Source organism: Bos javanicus, chromosome 9 (genome assembly GCF_032452875.1).
Source record: "Bos javanicus breed banteng chromosome 9, ARS-OSU_banteng_1.0, whole genome shotgun sequence".
NCBI classification, from domain to species: domain Eukaryota; kingdom Metazoa; phylum Chordata; class Mammalia; order Artiodactyla; family Bovidae; genus Bos; species Bos javanicus.
In genome coordinates, this window is record NC_083876.1 from 33,329,823 (window position 1) to 33,351,460 (window position 21,638).

At 40.9% G+C, this 21,638-nt stretch overlaps 1 protein-coding gene across 3 annotated transcripts in view; it reads right to left on the reverse strand.

Annotated features, from left to right (window-relative positions):
- The window catches only part of DCBLD1 (discoidin, CUB and LCCL domain containing 1), a 75,758-nt gene that overhangs the window by 33,279 nt on the left and 20,841 nt on the right, over positions 1 to 21,638 (reverse strand). For all 3 annotated transcript variants that reach the window (XM_061427473.1, XM_061427472.1, XM_061427474.1), the window contains exon 2: positions 15,254 to 15,466. In XM_061427473.1, the coding sequence (XP_061283457.1) occupies positions 15,254 to 15,466 (213 nt within the window). The remainder of the gene's footprint in view (positions 1 to 15,253; positions 15,467 to 21,638) is intronic.

The window sequence follows — 21,638 nt, forward strand, 5'->3', positions numbered from 1 at the left end:
ATTATTTAGAATGGAACCTAGGATATAAAGAGTTACTCATGCATTAAATACCTGTTAAATGAATATACAAAAACAAACAAATAATGCCTGTCTTCCTTTCAGACTATATTCCGTGGGGTTAGGGACTTTCCTATCCATCACTTTCTCTCAGAAAACTTGTACATGTGGCAGCTTTCCAAATATTGTCTGAATCTAAATGAAGTTAAATGTTTTTCTACTTATAACAGTTGGTTTTTAAAAACATGATTATAAAGATACATAAAATATTTAATCTTGTCATTACAGAATATCATGAAGAAGTAAGCAAGAAAATTATAGAAAAGAAGGGAAAGAAAATCATTAGTGTGGTAGCTATATGGATTTGTTGATCTTTAAGAGTGCTCATAAGCACAGAAGATATGCAATTAATACTAAATCCATTTTTGCATAATAAAGTAGAATGAGAAGCTTTTTTCAAAAGTAAAGTGAGTCATTACTGTGCTTGACTTTTGCAACTGATTCTCAGTTTTAAATACATTTCAAATTCATTTGTTCTTTGCACAGGTTAAGTGAGATACTTGCTTTGCAAACCTAACAACAAAGATGAAATAACTAGTTACTTGTTGCTATTAATAAGTCAGAATATTTTCCTAACCCATATTTACTTTTTCCAAGAAGAAAGAACAACATGAAGACTTCTCCAAACAGTGATGGTGACACCATACCAATCTCTCCTTAAACTTCTATTACATTCCAACGAGTTCTAACAAAAACAGTGAGGAAAAGCAAGTCTAAATTGATTATCAGTGGGAACTTGACATTTTTCTAGTTGAAATATATTTGATATATAACACTAATTTAAGGTAGACAACACGTTAGTTTGATATCTTTATGTATTTTAATATGAGTCATCGTAGGAATAATTGGCATGTGTGATGTTGTTTTGGTTGTTCAGTTGTGTCCGACTCTTTGTGACCCCATGGGGGTCCTCTGTAGCCCGCCAGGGTCCTCTGTCCAAGGAGTTCTCTAAGCAAGAATACTGGGGTGGGTTGCCATTTCCTTCCCCAAATTAGCATATCTATCATATTACTTATCATTTCTTCTGAGTGGTTGTGATAATTAAGTAGTAGTCTCAGCAAGTTGATGATTACAATAAAGTATTGTCTGTATTCACTAAACTGTGCATTAAATCTCTAGGGTTTATTTGTTACTCACTGCAAGTTTTACCCTTAAACAACATCAATCCTGTTTTTCCACCCTCCATCCCCTGGTAGCTACCATTTTGCTTTCTGTTTTTATGAACTGGTCTTTTTTTAGACTCCATATGTAAATGGAGATCCACCCCACTCCAGTACTCTTGCCTGGAAAATCCCATGGGCAAAGGAGCCTGGTAGGCTGCAGTCCATGGGGTCGCTGAGGGTGGGACACGACTGAGCGACTTCACTTTCACTTTTCACTTTCATGCATTGCAGAAGGAAATGGCAACCCACTCCAGTGTTCTTGCCTGGAGAATCCCAGGGACGGGGGAGCCTGGTGGGCTGCCATCTATGGGGTCGCACAGAGTCGGACACGACTGAAGTGACTTAGCAGCAGCATGTAAATGGAGATCACACACTACTTGTCTTTTTCTATCTGACTCATCTCACGTAGCAATATGTGCTCAAGGTCCATCTACGTTGTTGCAACCATTATTCTCGCGGTTGAATAACTGGAGGGTTTGTTTTTTTTTTTTTTAGATTTTTATGGAACAATTGAAAAGAAAGGCTGCAAAATTATAAATACTGTACATGAATAGGTAAGAGTGCATGTCATCATGCTAACTTGCTGTGCAATACATATAATTTCCTAAATCAAAAACACACAGTAAAACTCTAATTTGGCTGCATCCCCCCAAAGTCCCAGTAAACATTTCTGGAAGAAGTTCAAAGAAAGAAAATGTAAACACACACATCCTTTAATCACCCTTAACCCACAGATACCATCCTTCCCACATTCTCATTGATATGCTGCAAAAACATAACTAAACCTTAGCAGGGATAGGATATACCCTGCCTATACAAATGCCATCATTAAAAGTTAATTGATAGGTTCATCAAGGCACAGCCACCACACAGCAGGAGGCAGCTCTAGTCCAGAGCAGGGAATTCAAGCTGGGGACTGGCTGCTCTACTGCCTTTGGCAAAACATTCAAATTATTGCCTGTCTGAAGGTCTGACAGATAAAGATTTCACTTCACAGACTTAAAAGTTAATAACTGCATTCCTGGAGTTAAAAGGGAAAAGCAATGAAAACAGAAAAGTGTGACTGGCAGTGAGAAGGAAAAATAATTAATTAGAAACCACAGAAGGACCTGCCTATCCTAAGTTCTCTCTTTGTTTTTTTTTTAAACTAATTATTAATTTATTTTAATTAATTAACTTTTGGGCTGCATTGGGTCTTTGCTGCTGCATGTGGGCTCCTTCCAGTTGCAGAGACTGGGGGCTACTCGCTACCTGCGGTGCACGAGCTTCTCACTGTGCTGGGTCTCGTTGCAGAGCACAAGCTCTAGACTCGTGGACTTCATGAGCTGTGGCTCGTGGGCCCTTGAGTGTGGGCTTCAGCTGCTGTGGCACACGGGCTTAGCTGTTTGGCGTATGGCATCTTCTCGAACCAGGGATCGAACCCAGGTCCCCTGCACTGGCAAATGAATTCTTGACAACCGAGCCACCAGGAAAGTCCTACGTTCTCTGTTTTCAGCCAGACTCTCTTGAGGATGGTATCTTTTTCTATGAAAGAATTTCTCCACCCACATCTGTCCAAAAGATGTATTTACTCTTAGGTACTCTCTGTCTCAATTTTTAAAAAGGATCTACACCTGTTATTTGAACAGTACACAATGCCAGTGTCATTGGAAATTCACTAAGAGTTCAGAGGTGACTTCTAGCTTTGACCGTGGTTATATTCTCTTCCTGCACAGTGTTCCTAGATTGGTAAAACTGCCTCAATTCACAGTTAAGGCTGAACCCTAACCCTTTTCAGTGGTTCTTAAGAACTCTAGCAGACCTAAAAGCAAGCCTCACAATCTGCATGGATGTTTGCTTTACAACTGGAAGTGCTGTGTGTTTCACAGAACTTGACTTGCTGTCTAACTCTGACCTCCTCCCTACCTCTATCCTTGTCTGGGAAGCAGGTTCCATCTTTGTAGTCACAAATTCCCATCCGACTGGGAGACAGCAGAAAGGCAGTTCATCAAGTAGTAAGAAAATCACAAGAAATAAATCCTTCTATCTTTTGTGGTTTGTAGTGAGTCACCCTGGATTGTGGGAAAAGCCATCAGTGATACCAAATGGAGTAGCATTGTGGCGTTTGGCACCAGACATGAGACCAGGAGCTGGCAGACAATGGACTGACTCCTTGGACAAAAGGAATAAGGGCCAGGAACCCTAGGAGCTGCCTGCTTTGAGCACAGTGGGCCAGTTCCTCTCAGCACATCCCCTGTTCCATAAGCAGCTGAGAGGGGAAACCCTTTATCTTCCCATGTGTGAATAAAAGCAAACTGTCCTACCAGGAAGAATGAACTGTCTGCCTGGAGCCAGTCCTCTGGAATCTCTGGCAATCTGACAATCCATGCAGCAATTCATCCTCACGCTCCATTCTCCATGGCCTGTCTGCCTACGTTTCCGGATACAAGGCAGTATTTTGTTTAATAACTGTTCAAAGTCATTTCAGATGGGTTTATGCTTTTGATCTTGAAACTCATGGCACTAAATTAGTGTTTCACCTGTGAAAAGATGTGTTTAAAAGATGCTATGCATGCTGTTAAAAGAAACCAAAGAGGAGATCTCTCCCTCTCCAGATCCAGTGGTGAAAACAGAGACCAAATGAAAAACTAACTCACCAGAGATTTGTCATAAATCAACTTGAACAACGACCATCAAAAACTCCTAAAAGCCTCCATTAGCCTTATGAGCACCATCTTACTCACACATTTAATTTTTCATGGCAGATAAGAACATGCCGATGAGATGAAGTGATACTCCCTGGGCAAGCCACTGGCAGAAGGTGTGCCATCGGCCAGCTGCCACAGAAGTGGTTCCTGATGTGGCCCAGATCTGGGTGTAGAGGCACAGTGATAAAACAATCTCCAGAAAAGCTGCAAATGCCATGGACTTCTGTCCACTTTCCGTTTGTTTTTTCCTGTGCAGTCAAATGGCAGGGTTTGTCCTCGCTAGCTAATTGCAGTAGGCCACTGTACAAAATTACAGAATTTTCAGGGCCATTTTCTTTGAAAAGGAGGGACATTTGCATAAAAAAGGGATATTCCTGGACTGTGCCATTAAAACCATAGTCACGTAAGAATGTAAGTGGTATCCCTGGAGAGTTTTGGTCTCTGGTTCCCAGACAAAAATCAGTGACAGATGACAAATGAACCAGGCAGATTCCTAGACAAAGGTGCAGCTTTCCTTGGGGCTACAGGACTCGGGTCAAGAAGAGCCAGAACCTACCTAGGCGATCACTTTTCACCCAACAAAAGATGGCAATTTGCTGAAATGAATCACAGTTTATCTCTGGGGAAGTGCTTGAGGAAAAGGAGAAGGAAGAAGCCAATATCTTTTCTCCTTGAGGCTTATGGTTATGTTAATGAGACATCTAGCATGGAACATTCTGGCTGATACAACTTTTTTAAGAGATACGTTTTATTTGTATTTTAAAAAAATTTTTGTCCGTGCCACGTAGCACATGGGAATCTTAGGTCCCCAACCACGGATGGAACCAGCACCCCCTGCAGCAGTGGACTGCCAGGGAAGTCCCCTAACTTTTTCAAATGCTTAAATTCTTTCTGAATTCTATCTTGGTATAAAAGGCAAAACAAAGCAAAAGAAAAAGCAGTCTTTCTTAAGCATTTCCACCAAAACCACCCCAGTGAGAGAGGAGAATGCATTTCTGGGGTGTGGGAAGCCCCAAAATAATTTTCCAAAAGCTTCTTCATAGGCTTTTGTTTTATCTTCAGAAGTCATAAGAATTTTGCATTCTCTGTAATATGGCTTTGAGACATAAACCATGTATAAAATAGAGGCTGCCAATCTTGCGTTTTTCTCTATTTGGAATTTTCTTAAATCAACAGAGAAGTCATAATGATTAGATCTTATTACAATATGCCAGATATGTATCATTCTAAACTATTATCACAGAAATCTTGTTGTAGTTATGAGTCAAAATACTCAGTATTATTTCCGACTTTTCCCATTTCTCTCGCTCCTGGTGTAATATAAATATTAATGGCTGACTTCACATCGTTGTATTTCTAACTCACTGACAATGGTTAAAAAAATACTGGGGGTGGAGGTGGGAGTACAGGAAATGTAAGAGAACAATTCTGGAACTTCCTGGGTTTTCCATAGTCCAAGTCATTTAGCAACACAGCTAATTTGACTGACTATAATTAGGTTCACTGACCATGATGTCTCCCTTAATTTCTTGACTAAGAAGTACTTTTTTAAGCCTTAAATTTATACTAGCACTCTGCATGTAAGTGATTTCTCAGAATTCCATTTGGTTCTCAGGATACCCACCCCTAGGGGAAGGCCTGCAGAGGTCTCCATTTCTTCCAGCAAATAATGAACAAGAACCACAGTTCACTACTGCACAAACCATGAGATCAGATGGCTTTTGTCACCCTGAATGGGAATGGCGCGGTGCTTAAGAATGGGGTCCCTAGAGCCAAACATCCAGACTTGAATCCCAGATCTAGTTAAGTGATTATAAGCAAGTGACTTGACCTCTTTGAGCTTCAGTTTCCTTATGTGTGGATGCTAATAATAGGCCCCCTCTTACAGGGCTATTATGAGGGTTAAGTGAGTAACTCTAGAGCCCCAAAGCCCAGTGTACAGCACAGCTGAACGCTCTATTGCAGGCACCTTCTATACAGTTTCATGGTCTTTTGAATATAAAAGTAGAGTCCTAAAATTGTAGGTAAATCAAGTCTTCCTTTAAATGCAGAGCAGGTATTTATTGATAGAGGAATCTTACTATAAATCTTCCTACAGTGTGAGTAAAGATACTCAAATTTATAAGATTATAGACTTTTAAATGTATATTTGCCAAAATCAAGCTGCATGCAATTTGATTCATTAAATGTTGATTGAGAGTCTGCAAGTATAAGATTATGACAAGCAACAGGGGATGTTCAAAGGATGAATCAAATGCAGTTCCTTCCTCAGGAAACCCCATATCAGTTGAGAGGCTAAAATAATGATCTCCACCTGAGATTGGTGCTCCACTGAAGGTTTAGAAAAACAACGTGAGCCCAAGAGGAGTATCTGGAGCTGCTGAACATCAGAGGAGGTTCTAGGTAACTAGCATTGGATTTGCTTTGTCTTCACACTGTGTGTGTGTGTATGTGTGTGGGTGTGGGTGTGTTTTTTTTTTTTTTTAATTTTATTTTATTTTAAAACTTTACAATATTGTATTGGTTTTGCCAAACATCGAAATGAATCCGCCACAGGTATACATGTGTTCCCCATCCTGAACCCTCCTCCCACCTCCCTCCCCATACCATTCTTCTGGGTCGTCCCAGTGCACCAGCCCCAAGCATCCAGTATCGTGCATCGAACCTGGACTGGCAACTCGTTCCATATATGATATTATACATATTTCAATGCCACTCTCCCAAATCATCCCACCCTCTCCCTCTCCCACAGAGTCCAAAAGACTGTTCTATATATCAGTGTCTCTTTTGCTGTCTCGTACACAGGGTTATTGTTACCATCTTTTTAAATTCCATATATATGCGTTAGTATACTGTATTGGTGTTTTTCTTTCTGGCTTACTTCACTCTGTATAATAGGCTCCAGTTTCATCCACCTCATTAGAACTGATTCAAATGTGTTCTTTTTAATGGCTGAGTAATACTCCATTGTGTATATGTACCACAGCTTTCTTATCCATTCATCTGCTGATGGACATCTAGGTTGCTTCCATGTCCTGGCTATTATAAACAGTGCTGCGATGAACATTGGGGTACACGTGTCTCTTTCAATTCTGGTTTCCTCAGTATGTATGCCCAGCATTGGGATTGATGGGTTGTATGGCAGTTCTATTTCCAGTTTTTTAAGGAATCTCCACACTGTTCTCCATAGTGGCTGTACTAGTTTGCATTCCCACCAACAGTGTAAGAGGGTTCCCTTTTCTCCACATCCTCTCCAGCATTTATTGCTTGTAGACTTTTGGATCGCAGCCATTCTGACTGGCGTGAAATGGTACCTCATAGTGGTTTTGATTTGCATTTCTCTGATAATGAGTGATGTTGAGCATCTTTTCATGTGTTTGTTAGCCATCTGTATGTCTTCTTTGGAGAAATGTCTATTTAGTTCTTTGGCCCATTTTTTGATTGGGTCATTTATTTTTCTGGAATTGAGCTGTAGAAGTTGCTTATATATTTTTGAGATTAGTTGTTTGTCAGTTGCTTCATTTGCTATTATTTTCTCCCATTCTGAAGGCTGTCTTTTCACCTTGCTTATAGTTTCCTTTGTTGTGCAGAAGCTTTTAAGTTTAATTAGGTCTCATTTGTTTATTTTTGCTTTTATTTCCAATATTCTGGGTGGTGGGTCATAGAGGATCCTCCTGTGATGTATGTCAGAGAGTGTTATGTGTGTGTGTGTTTGTGTTTTAGAAGGGGCAGAAAAGTAGGGGGAACAGGAGAGGGACACGTGGAAGAAATGACATCATCAAATGTACTGAACATGAAACTGTGTGATGTGTTTATTTGGAAAGGGCATAGAGATACAGAGACTCAGAGATGTGGCTGGAAATGTGGGTGGGGAAGACAGTGAGTGAGCCCGCCTTGAACACCAAGCTAGCAATTGTCTGTAGACAGTGGGGCACAATTAACCATTTTTGAAATAAAGAAAGAAATTATCACAACAATATTTAACAAGATAATCTTAGATGGCCTGGAAGGAATGGAGACTGGTGAAAGAAAAGAGGAAAAAATTAGGAAGTTTTTTCTATATGAAATAGACACAAAGATGTGAACTGGTGGTAGCAGTGGAAAAAAACAAAACAAAACAAAACAAGCCAAACTGAATGAACTATGGGCTTAAGGAACATGGGTTCTCTGTTCATCTCATGAAGCTGGATGGAGAAAATCTGTCCCCTGAAGCTACTTCTGACTCAGGGAACCCATGCCACAGGCTGGGACTGATTTGGATAAACTTGGGTCACCAGGGATGCACAGGAGGGGTAGATGGCATGTCCTGCTGCAGCTTAGCCTCTTCTGGGTGAAAGGAGAGCATGTGGAGTAGAAAAAAGGACCGACATGTTAGACAAACAATAGACTGTGTTCTAGCCCACTGAGGAGGAGAAGCAGGTGGAAAGGGAAGGGAGAGACAGGAAGAAAAGGGGAAGGAGGGAAGGAATGATGATGGTAGCTAATGTTGACTGAGTGCTTATTATGGGCCATACATTGTACTTTAAAGTTATATATACAAGTGCTTCAATCACCCAAATGTGGCAGATATTGTTATTTTGCCCATTTTGAAGAAGGGAATATGGAGACATGGAAAATTAAGGCATTTGCTCAAGGTCAAAGTAATTTAAAAATAATCAGTAAAGCAGGAATTTGGAGTTAGGCAGTCTAATTCCAGAGTCTGCACTCTTAAGCCCAAGTGAAAACTCTACACAGAAACAGAAGTGTTCATCTCAGTCCATGCTGAAGGCCTGGTTTTATTGATCCACAGTGACCTGGGTGTGGAAGTCTATGAAATTCCATCAGAACAAGGTCCTTTGAGATCCCAAGGGACCAATATTCCCACCAAGATTCTTCCATCAGGTCCTTCAGGGAGTTGAGGAACAGCCCTAAACTCTACCCACTGGGGAAAGATCAACTTTCATGGAAAACTGGGACCTAGTAAATCTTGAAATATCAGGAAACAGAAATAACAATTTCTCTGGGATCCCCACAAACAGTGGTAGCAGAAACAAACCTCTGGGTGACTTCTTTGTGGTCAGCAAGACTGGAATTGGAACTTAACATTAAGTTCCATTACATTAACTTAACATTAACTTAACCTTAACTCAAGGTTACAGAGTGCCTAAGAAGTTTTAAAGTTAAGAATAATGATCGTTAGTATGAATCCACAGTCTTCCCTCTTCAGTGTCATGAATAAAACAACATGAGACATTTCATATTTTAAATGTAGGTATATTGGTATGACACAATGCCTGAAGCAGCACCTACTCTCCCCACAAGTTCAAGATATTTAAATATTTTATACAACTAACTTCTTATTATTTTACATCACAAATATAAGAGGGAGGAGATTGAGTCTCAGCAGCAATCTGAACTGAACTATACAACTAAATGCTTCATGATCCTGACTGAATTCTAGACCAGGAAAGGGACATTGCTGTTTCTTTTGAAGGAAGTCTCTGTTACTTTGGCTTCAAACTGAAATGCAAAATGCCCTTAGTAACAGTGAAAAAAAATCTCCAAGAAAAGTATGATACTTAAATTTTTTTTTTGGCCAGATATTAGTACACACGATCTTAAAAGTCAGTATATATGTTTTATATCCAAAAATGTTTATAAGTTTAAAAGTTTATGTTTAAAAATATCTTGAAATCATACTGTCATGTACGGATGTGAGAGTTGGACTATAAAGAGAGCTGAGTGCCAAAGAATTGATGCTTTTGAACTGTGGTGTTGGAGAAGACTCTTGAGAGTCCTTTGGACTGCCAGAAGATCCAACCAGTCAATCCTAAAGGAAATCAACCTTGAATATTCATTGGAAGGACTGATGCTGAAGCTGAAACTCCAATATTTTGGCCACCTGATGTGAAGAACTGACTCATCAGAAAAGACCCTGTTGTTGGGAAAGATTGAGGGCAGGAAGAGAAGGGGACAACAGAGGATGAGATGGCTGGAAGGCATCACCAACTTGACGGACATGGGTTTGAGTAAGCTCCGGGAGATGGTGATGGACAGGGAATCCTGGCGTGCTGCAGCCCATGGAGTTGCAAAGACTCGGACACAGCTGAGCAGCTGAACTGAACTGAAGAATCATACCTCGTTCTTAACATATGTTCTAAAGTAAGGCTGATAAAGTTGTTGATTCCTGGTTGTTTAAAGAGTATTTTAAGAAGGAGAATCAGTGTCTTAACTCAGCCATAGGTATATAAGTACGCTCTTCTAATTGATGTTGGATCTGAAATATCAGCCATAATTATAATACAGGACAAACAGAAAAATCATCCCACCTTGTTTGTATCGGGTCTCTTAACAATCAGTGAGCTCAGGTGTACATTTTGCTTGATCACTGTGAAAGCTGATGTGGGTCACACCTGTTTACAGTATATTTTGCTACCAGGAATGAAAGCAATCAAAGTATATGCACCAAACCTTTAAAACAGAATCCGTGTGGGGTGGGCAGGGAGAACCATTACAAATTAAATGCACAATGATTAAAAACTACAACCTCAGCTTATTCACAGCGGTTAATGAATCACATTCCAACTATGTCCACTCTTGGCAGAGCTTCCAAACACGAATGCCAGAAGACATAATTCTTTTTCAAAACATTAACTCCACATTTAAAAGTCTGACAGTGTCGAGTCTTAAAATCTCTTGGCAATGGGTTTTAGCAATTAATTGAAAAAAATCTGAGCTGGATAAACCAAAACTATTTAGCTGTTTCAGCCACACATGAAACTGTTAGAGCCCAGTATACTGGAATTGCAGGCGGTATTCCAGAGCACGTGTTTCTACCCCACCTCCCCCACAGTGCGCACTCCCCTCCAGGTGCTGTGGGTCCCTGGGACCCTCCCTCCACAGTCTTGGGGCCACACCGGCTGCATAGGGGCCTCACCTCCTCCAGGGAGCAGGACACGAGCCCCACAGGAAAGCCCACTCCCTCAGCTCGCCCAGGCAAACAAAGCACTCCAGCCTCCTCTTCCTTCTTGGCAGATGCCAGGAAGTTCAAACTGACTAGGGGACTAAATTAAAATATAGGTCTAAAGTCAGTGATCTTAGTCAAAGAAAATCTACTTGTTTTTATTAAGAAACAAATGTTTATTAAAGAAAACAAGAGTCAAGGGAAGACAAAACAATACACCAAGTTGATCCTTCGAAAATCCTCCTCCTAACAATTTGCTGCAGTTATGTTCTCACTCTGTTTAGAGGGTTTTTTCTATTATTATAACATTACTATGTATTCATATTTTACCTAACACTATATCAGGGCTCAGCAATAAAGGATCTACCTGCCAATGCCAGAGAGTTGGATTAAATCCCTGGATCAGGAAGATCCCCTGGAGAAGAAAATGGCAACCCACTCCAGTATTTTTTCCTGGGAAATCCCATGGATAAAGGAGCCTGGTGGGCTACAGTATGTGGTGTCGCAAAAGAGTTGGACACAACTTAGCGACTCAACAACAACAATATCATCATAAGCAGCTTTCCATGTTAATTGTCTTTTTGACAGATAGCTGTTTAATATTGCAAGTAAGTATTACACGCTTTGCTTAACTGGTTCCTCACCACTGAACTTGCCAATTCACATTTTAAACCATTTGTTCACAGAGTATCTACTATATTCAAATCACTGGATGAAATATTTTAAGTACAAATATATGAATAAGCAGCTTCTCCAAGAATGCTCTTCAGAATTATTATACAAAGACACAAATATATATAGATGCAACATATATGTATATGCATGTGTATACCCACTCTATGTGGCTCTGAGCCATTTAATTCTTCAAAATATGCTTATAGGATTGAAATATTCTAATTTCCTTTCTGTGTATTCCTTTTATTGCTCATTTCTATTATTCTTGTCTACCAGATTTGCCTTAATGTGACTGATCAAGAACTCTTTAAAGCAGTCTCAAAATAAACTAATTCTAAGCATCAATAAGTATTTAAGAACATCCCCAACCCAAAATATTAACTACACTTGTGTTTTAGGCAAAATTGCTGTCTGATGCAGTACTGGGCGGAGCACCTGGGGACGGCAGTAGAGCATGAAGCTTTCTTTGGGTGTTGGGACTTGGGGAGAAAGAGACATCTGGAAACAGATGTCTTGAAACCACAGAGACATAGACATAAATTTTTATTTCATCCCTTAACTAGCTGTGTGATCTTCAGCATGTTAGTTGAAAAAAAAAAAAAATCTTGGGACCTCCCTGACAGTCCAGTGGTTAGTTAGGACACAGTGATTTCACCACCAGGACCCAGGTTCAGTCTCTGGCTGGGGAACTAAGATTCCACAAGCTACACAGTGCAGCAAAAAAAAAAAGAAAGAAACAACAAAACTCACCATGCCTCAATTTCTCTGTTTGCAAAAAGAAGTTAATAGTAACAACCTTGCAGGGGGGAATTTGAGGATTCCAGAAAATCTACCTAAGGCCAAACCTATGCCTGGCATACAATGAATATGCTTACCTCTATAATGAGCATATATTTTGTTTTTAAAAAACAAACACAACTATGTCGGAAAAAAATCTGAAGAGAAAAATGAATTTACTGGGCTTTATTGAAATGAATGGCAATTCATTACTCACTTCCAAGTGAAGCGTCTAACTCTTGAAAATTCAAGAAGCTAGAAACGTGCACTGGAGTGCCCTGATGCGGACCATGAGGACCTTGTAACCCAGCTCCTAAAATTCGGTTAAATGTTAGTCACTCAGTCATGTCCGACTCTTTGAGACCCAAGGACTATAGCCTGCCAGGCTCCTCTGTCCGTGGGATTCTCCAGGCAAGAATACTGGAGTGAATTGCCATTCCCTTCTCCGGGGGATCTTTCCGTCCCAGGGATCAAACCCGGGTCTCCTGCATTTCAGGCAGATTCTTTATCATCTGAGCCACCAGGGAAGTTCTCAAAATACAGTTAAATCCCAGGCTTTTCCTCTTTTCTGTTTGTGAACACACATCAAAAATGCATGGGAAAGCCACATCCATTCTCCAATCATGCTTCAGGACAATTTGCCCCCCTTTCTAGTTCTCACCTCAGCCCGTGATCTGAGACCTAAAGCAACAGAGACGATCAGACTGCTGCTCCGTCAGTTGGTGGAATTAACTGTTCATCTTCAGGGAAAGGAGATGCTTCCCCAGAGAGACGAGCTGTGAGAATGCTGTCCTGGCCCTGCAGCCCCTTTCCTCGCATTCTGCACGGGAGCTCTGACACTTGGTGCCCCCTTCTGAATCTGGAGGCAATGTCCGGGCTAGTGAGGGATTCCCTGAAGAGTGCCTCCGTAAATTAATACACCTGCCATGACCAGAGCTACCGAACAGTAAGTGATCCCAGCACCCCTGGGATTTGCATTTTTCCCCTTTGAGTCAAACTGGAATTAAAAACTTGCCACTTGTTAATTGCAGTTTAATTTTATGAAAGTCTTTTCACACTGTTCATGGGGTTCTCAAGGCAAGAATACTGAAGTGGTTTGCCATTCCCTTCTCCACCAACTGTGGTGCTGGAGAAGACTCTTGAGAGTCCCCTGGACAGCAAGGAGATCAAACCAGTCAATCCTAAAGGAAATCAACCCTGAATATTCACTGGAAGGGCTGATGCTGAAGCTGAAGGTCAAATACTTTGGCCACCTGATGTGAAGAGCCCACTCATAGGAAATCTTTCCCTGATGCTCGGAAAGACTGAAGGCAGGAGAAGAAGGAGGCGACAGAGGATGAGATGATTGGATGGCATCACCAACTCAATGGACATGAGTTTGAGCAAACTCAGAGAGATTGTGACGGACAGGGCAGCCTGGCCTGCTGCAGTTCATGGCATAGCAAAGAGTCCGACACGACTTAGTGACTGAACAACAACAAATTTTATGAAATTAACCATCTTTACTGGCAGAGTAACTGAACCATCATTACAATGGATAATATTCCCAGGAATTAAAAAAAAAAAAAACTTAGGTTTTTTTTCCTCCATGCTACTGCTGCTGCTAAGTTGCTTCAGTCGTGTCCGACTCTGTGCAACCCCATAGACAGCAGCCCACCAGGCTCCCCTGTCCCTGGGATTCTTCAGGCAAGAACACTGGAGTGGGTTGCCATTTTCTTCTCCAATGCATGAAAGTGAAAAGTGAAAGTGAAGTCGCTCAGTCGTGTCCGACTCTTAGCAACCCCATGGACTGCAGCCCACCAGGCTCCTCCGTCCATGGGATTCTCCAGGCAAGAACACTGGAGTGGGGTGCCTTTGCCTTCTCCATTTCCTCCATGAGGGCTAGGTAAGTTTAGATCTCTGAACAGTCTCTCATCTGGTCTGGGTTTTCATGCTGGGAGGAGGTACCACACTGGGAGGAGTGCAGAATCTCTGGGTGCAAAGATAAAGACAGCCCAGAAAGCTGTGTGCTTGAGAGAAATTACCTATGAAAGTAGCAGGTGGACAGAGTTTTGCTTAAAACCTGTATCATTTTCAGAGTTGTATGCACAGTGAATTTCAGAAAAACTCTAACCTCGGAAGAACCTGTATATAAGACTGTTTTTGTTTTCTAGTCATCTAAATCCAAGTTGTTTCCTTGGGCTAAGGACTGTAGGGTCACTGTTAGTGTGAGTTCAGACACCAATGTGCTAACAGCATATTGAAACGACAAAGAGCTTAATTTCAAAAGGTTACTCTGAAAACTGTCCTTTGCACTTGCCATTCCCCTACCCAGAAAACTGACCATAGACACAGGTGTACTGTGCCTTCATTCAGTCCACTTGGGTCTCTGCTCAAATGCCCTCTTGTTGGAGAAGGCTTCTTGACCATTCCATTGAACACAAACACACTCAGAACCAGACTCGATATCATCTTAGGATGACTTACTTTTCTTATTCCTTATTTTTCTTCCTCACTACCTCTCATATTATAGATGCATTTTTTTGGTTGTTTTCCACTTGTCCCTCCACCAGTGCAAGCACCACGAAAAGAGGAACTCTGTCTTTTCACTGCTATATCCCACCTAGTCCTTCACAGAGTACTTGAACACATGACCACTATTCAGTATTTGTCACATCAATGAATGAACTGTAGGTATTTTAGCCAAATGCTACACATCTCCAGTTCTCTTCCCAGCAAGACGTAAACTCAAACTAAGCTCCTGACACCCACACAAAATGCTGAAACTTCCTCAGTTGTCTTTGTTGTGGCTTATGAAGCAAGTGTATCCATGTGAACCATCCTGAGAGTCTACGAAGGGCAAGTTTTTCTTCTGATCTCCCCAGGCTGTGACACTAATGAACACACCACTTGCCTCCTCTCCACATCTCAAATTTTCCCACACTCGCAGAAGGCGAGAGCTCTTTGCTTACCATATTGATCAGAAGAGCTAGTGAAGAGAAGGTAGTCAGAGGCACAGGTCTGGGATTCAATATCCAAATCTCCCAACCTCAGAATCAACCTCTTCCCCTTCGGTACTGTGATTGTCTTTTCACAAACAGTGTGATTGGGGTATGTCCATGGATAATTCTTAGATGTCATGGTGCCACTGTCCTTATAGGTCACTATGTGCCCACAGCCGTCACCTGGAAAAGAAAAAAAGGATACAAGAAGTAAGTGAAATGAATTCTTACCGAGAGCTGAGAAAGTTCACTCTAATCTTCACCTTATGTATTTTATTCCTTCTATGAAGAGAGACAGAAAAGCTAAAAATAAAAATTGTTTTAGTTATTACACGGTATCTGTTATTCCAGGTTATTTCATCTCTTGTTTCTCAGCTTAATCTTCTGAACATTGTTGATCAAAATGTTTCATGTATTAGCATGGTAAGCCCTTTGCAAACACATCATTTAATCAAATTACTTTTTCTAATCATCTATGCATCTACCCATCCACACTTGCACAGTGGGCCCTTGGCATTCACAGATTTGCCATTAGTGGTTTTGTCTATTAGCAAGCCAATGGTATGAAACAATTTGCAACTGAGGGGAAAAAAATACCACTCATTTTGGGGGTAATTGTCCTGATTAAATGGGGTCAGGTATGCAAAATGCTTCTGGAGAATCTGAGACTCATGCTGAGTTGACTATCTTTAAGAGCCTGTCATTCAGCTGGGGATTAACAATCATCCCACATTCATATCTCAGTTAATAACAGCCACAGATTTGGAGACTTGGAGGCTTCCCAGGTGACTCAGTGGTAAAGAATCTGCCTGCCAATGCAGGAGATACAGATACAACCCCTGGGTTGGGAAGATTCCCTGGAGGAGAAAATGGCAACCCACTTCAGTATTCTTGCCTGGAGAATCCCTATGGATAGAGGAGCCTGGTGGGCTACAGTCCATAGGGTCGCAAAGAGTTGGATACAACTGAGCACGCACACACAATAGACTCAGGATGTATCATGAGTTGCGTGCTTGCCACCTGCCAGACATGGCGTTGTTGGAGACACATACAAGTAGCAATGGCTGTTCACCACTCAAAGTGAAATGGGAGACAGTCACATGCTCAGATAACTGTAATTCTAGGTGCCCCTGCCATTGCAGGAGCTTAAACAAAGTGCCAAAGAGGGCAAGAGAGAATCTATTTCAGTGAATTCTCACTACTTCACTAAAATAAGAAATTCTCTCAAGGTTTTCTGAATAGGGAAGTTTAATCAATTGACCAACAAGTTGCTCCAGTAAATTAAAGCAACCAAGTTATCTGACAGCATGTAAAACTCGGTGGGCTGCAAGATTAAGGAGCATACATTGAATTCAAAGCACAAAATGCCTATAATTAATACACTTTCAGAGAAACAAAGCCAGAATTTTTGCCCTTAGCCAGAGGGAGAGAAAGCAGAAGTCTGTTGGAGAAGAAACTCTCTGTGGTGGTAACAGAAGGCAGACCAAAGCCTCCTACAGCAGAAGACCCAGCTAGGGCATCATGGGAATCTGAAGCCCTTGGCAGCCTTCTTCCTTCTCCAGCCTAGCCGCTGCTACAGGATTCATCTGGGGTCTTCTTTTATCCCACTTCCTTCTTGCCTTGAGGCTTGCAGCCCAAACAGTGATGGTTGCTGTTTAGTAGCTCAATCATGTCCAACTCTGCGACACCATTGACTATAGCCCACCAGGCTCCTCTGTCCATGAGATTCTCCAGGCAAGAATACTGGAGTAGAAGCGGAATGCCATTTCCTTCTCCAGGGGATCTTCCTGACCCAGGGAAAGAACTCAGGTCTCCTGCATTGGCAGGTGGATTCTTTTACCACTGAGCCACCAGGGAAGCCCAAAATGGTATTGGAGGCCTCATTAAAATAAAGGGTGGGAGAATCTGTGCCAAACCAGCAGTCAAGGTCGAGGGACAGCCCTGCCCAAGCAAAGAAGAACTAATGAGCCTCTTGAAAGTAAAAGAGGAAAGTGAAAAAGTTGGCTTAAAACTCAACATTCAGAAAACAAAGATCATGGCATCTGGTCCCACCACTTCATGGCAAATAGATGGGGAAACAATGCAAATAATAACAGACTATTTTTTGGGGCTCCAAAATCACTGCAGATGGTGACTGCAGCCATGAAATTAAAAGGAGCAAGCGACTGAACTGAACTGAATTCTCAAGATTCCAAGCTGGGAGGCTGGACTGGAGGGAAAGTGTAAATGTTAGTTACTCAGTCATGTCCGACTCTTTGCGACGCCATGGACTGAAACCCACCAGGCTCCTCCATCCATGGGATTCTCCAGGCAGGAATACTGGAGTGGGTTGCCATTTCCTCCTTTAGGGGATCTTCCCCATCCAGGGATTTAACCCAGGTCTCCTGAATTGCAGGAAGATTCCTTACCATTTTAGCCACCAAGGAAGCCTTGGATTAGAGGAGAGTTGACCTAAAGAAGCAGGAAGTTAGTTCCAAGGGGAAATGGAGATAGACAGCTAAGATAAAACTACTCTGAAACCTGGAGGTCTAGGCAGAAGTTGTGGAATTTATATGACTATGTAATAGAGGCCCATAGAGGATTTTGAGAAGTGAGATAATGAAAGAGGTATTTGAAAAAGACTCAAGATAGGAACTAGAATGCAGGAGAATGTGCATCATAGAGCAGGAGGAGGGTTTAAAATGCCTTAGCTGGGATGGAAAGGGAATGAAAAACAGGAGGAAGTTCACAAGAAAAAAATCAATGGACTTGGGTTTCAACCTATTATAATGGGAAAGACAGGAGGAGAAAATAACAACATTGAGATTTTGAGTCCAGAGATGATTGGAACAGTGAGGCTGATAAAACAAAAAGAGAAGCCCAGAGGGCAAGCAGGTTTGAGGACAAAGCCTATAAGTTTGGTTCTTAAAGCTTGAGGTGATAGCTGTAAAATATATTTCTGGATGCGGGTTCAATCCCTGCTTTGGGGAGATTTCCTGGAGAAGGGAATGGCAACCCACTCAAGTCTTCTTGCTAGGAAATCCCGAGGACAGAGGAGCCTGGCAGGCTACTGTCCAAAGGGTTATAAAGAATTGGACATGACTTAGGAACTAAACAAAAACATATTTCTGGAGCTCTCTGGCAGTAAGTACAAAATTGTTGAGAATTAAATGAAAATTATACTAGAGTAATGCATATGCTGCAGAAGCACATAGGGAACAAAGTTTTGATTTAAAACTTGAATTATTTACCTGCTCTTAAAGGCTCTAGTTTAAAAAAAAAAAAAAACAACTAATGCATAATTTCTCTTGGAAACCAGAAGACATGGCAATCACACCAGCAGGCATTCTAGCTGTGCTTTTAATAGAGATAGATGCCCTCACTCCCCACCAGGTCCCGGTCACTCATTTCTACGGCTCACCTCGCCTTTGAAGGCACTGATTTTGAGCACTCTGGTAAAACAACACTAAGGTAACTAGTGGTGTTGTTAGTTGCTCCATCGTGTCCCGCTCTTTTGTGACCCTAGGGACTGTAGCCCCCCAGGTTCCTCTGTCCAGGGAATTTCCCAGGCAAGAAGACTGGAGTGGGCTGCCAGTTCCTTCTCCAGGGGATCTTTCAAACCAGGGATTGAAGCTGAGTCCAGAAATATGGCTATCACCTCACATGTAAGAACAAAACTTACAGCCTCTGTGCCCAAATCTTCTTGCCCCCTGGGCTTCCCTTTCTGTCATATCAGCCTCAGTCTTCAATCATTTCTGGACTCAAAACCCCAGTGTTTTTTCTCTTCCTCCTGTCTTTCCCATTATGATCAGTCAAAATTAGAGTCTGCTGATTTTTTTTTCTTGTGAACTAGTTATAAATGTCTGCTTATAAATGTACATATAAATAATGCTGTCTAAGCCACCAAGATATCACTGGTCAAACATTTAAATGTCCCTTTTCTTAGTACTATGAAACTCTGCTTTTATAAGAAAAAAGAGAATTTCCTGGCAATCTAATGGTTGGGGCTCCACGCTTCCACTGCAGGAGGCTCGAGCTGGATCCCTGGTCAGGGAAATAAGATCACGCATGCTGCGTGGCATAGCCATAAAATAAATAAATAAGAAAAAAGAAAGTGAAAACTTCCTAGACAACATAGCTACATATAAAATGAGGATCAATGACAGGTGAATCAGCCTGTACATGATTATTGTATTCTAAGTTTTAAGTGACATGTCATGACAAAGGAAAATCCCAGGGGGTCACTTTTATTCAAGGCTGTAATTATGCTTCTTTTCAATGCCTTCTACTCTAAACCCCACGAGGAAACTCCTTTCACCCATTGACATTGGCAGAACAGGAGCAAGTTTAAGTTTTCAGCACTCCCATCATTACTTTACATGGGAGATTTGTGCCTTCTTGGGAAAGTTTTCCCTTTTCACAATCTAGCAGAATGAAACTAAGTCTTTGTTCTCCCAAAAAAACCTGAAAAGAACTGTGAAGTCCTAATTCATTAGAAAAGCAAACAACTGTCATCAGAAGCTGCAATTTCACTCTTACCTATGGAAGACTATTTATGGAGTTTTCTGGGGCAAGTGCTAATATAATAAATGTATTTCATGGATATTGATGACATCAGGAATTTTCAACCGACCATCTTTCCATAGTTTTGATTACTTCAAAGGACTAGATAGAGTTAACAGTACTATAGTATATAACTGGAAGTTGCTAAGAGAGTAGATCTTAGAAGTTTTCACCACAAAAAGGAAATAGTAATTATGTGAGGTGACAGCAGTTGTTAATGAATGCCATGATGTTAAATAACTTTGAAATATATAAATATATAAAACCAGCTCATTGTAGACTTGAACTTGCACAACGTCATATGTCAATTATATCTCGATAAAGTTGAGTGAAAAAAAGAACTAGAAATACATCAAAGAGGGACTAGGAAGTGCCTAGGGAGATAAAATGCCTATGGTATCATATATTGAATAAAGTAGAGCATAAATAAAGCATATGGTATCATATATTGAATAAAGCAAATGAAAACAACAGATAAACACTATTCCCACGACCTCATCCTAACACTCTGTCACTTAACTCAGAACTCAGCTCTAACTAAGAATCACAAACAAGGAAGATGTCAAGAGTCATTTAAAAGTCTACCAATTCATGTTCCATATATAACGTATTCACTTCAATACTGTGGTCATGATATTATATTACAGTTTTGCAAGATACTATCACAGGGAAAGTAGGCAAAGGCACACATCTCTTGTATTATTTCTTAACTGCAAGAGGTCTGTGGTCATCTCAGAATAAAAATTTCAATTAAAAAATTGGAAAAAAAAAACCTATCAGCCTGGTTAAATTTGACTGGCAGTGGGTGAAAACAAAGGTGCTTTTATTTCCTATTTTATACTTTTTTATACTATTTAGATTTTGTGATCCTGTATGCTCTTCTACTTATCTTTAATTAAAGAATTTATAGAAGCTTGCATTAAAAAGATCACTACAGAATGATAACCAATAAAGGAGAATTTTTGTTCTAAAATCTTTTTGTACTAAATCCACTAACCAAGTTCTCATATTTTTTCTAAGCAGCACGGAGTGTTGAGTTTGAGAGGGTCATAATGTATGACCCAGTTCACAGATAACAACACAAGACGTATATGGAATTGCCTTAAAGCTATTTAACCAATGGTGGATGCCAGATGACAATTCCAAGGTGATCCGATTCTAGAATTTTGAAAACACTTTTGTCTCACCTCTTTATTTTGTAACATAAGTGTATCTGTGTTTAATTTTGGGAAACTACCTGCACTGCTATCTTATCAGAGCCCTCTTTAGAGTCTTTCACAACATCTGTCTATTAAAATGAACAACTTGCTGATAAGAATATCTGGCAATGGTAACAAACAGATGGAACAAATAGATGGGTAGAAGGTGGAGGAAGAACTTCAAAATGAAAGAATCAGGCAGGGCACCATCTAAAGCCACTGATGGATCTCAGCATGACCACATGAGACCATGAGATGTTACAAGTCTCCTGACACATCTAAACCCACCGATGGATCTGAGCATGACCACATGAGACCATGAGATGTTATAAGTCTTCTGACAGGATCAAACGTGCTCTACACACCTTCACGTGTACTCTCACCAAAAAGCAAAACATGCGAATCAATAGCTGAATCTCATCAAGACTTTACATCTAATTTCCGTCCACAGGAAACACAGAGGGTAGAAACACAAGCGTACCGACACCATAAGGAAGTCATTAGCTGAATCCAGGCTGCAATATTCTACGCGCAACTGACCCAGTTTCTTCAACAATGAGTTGTACAAAGAGATATTTTAAAAAGTGTTTTAGATTAAAGGAAACTTAAGCACC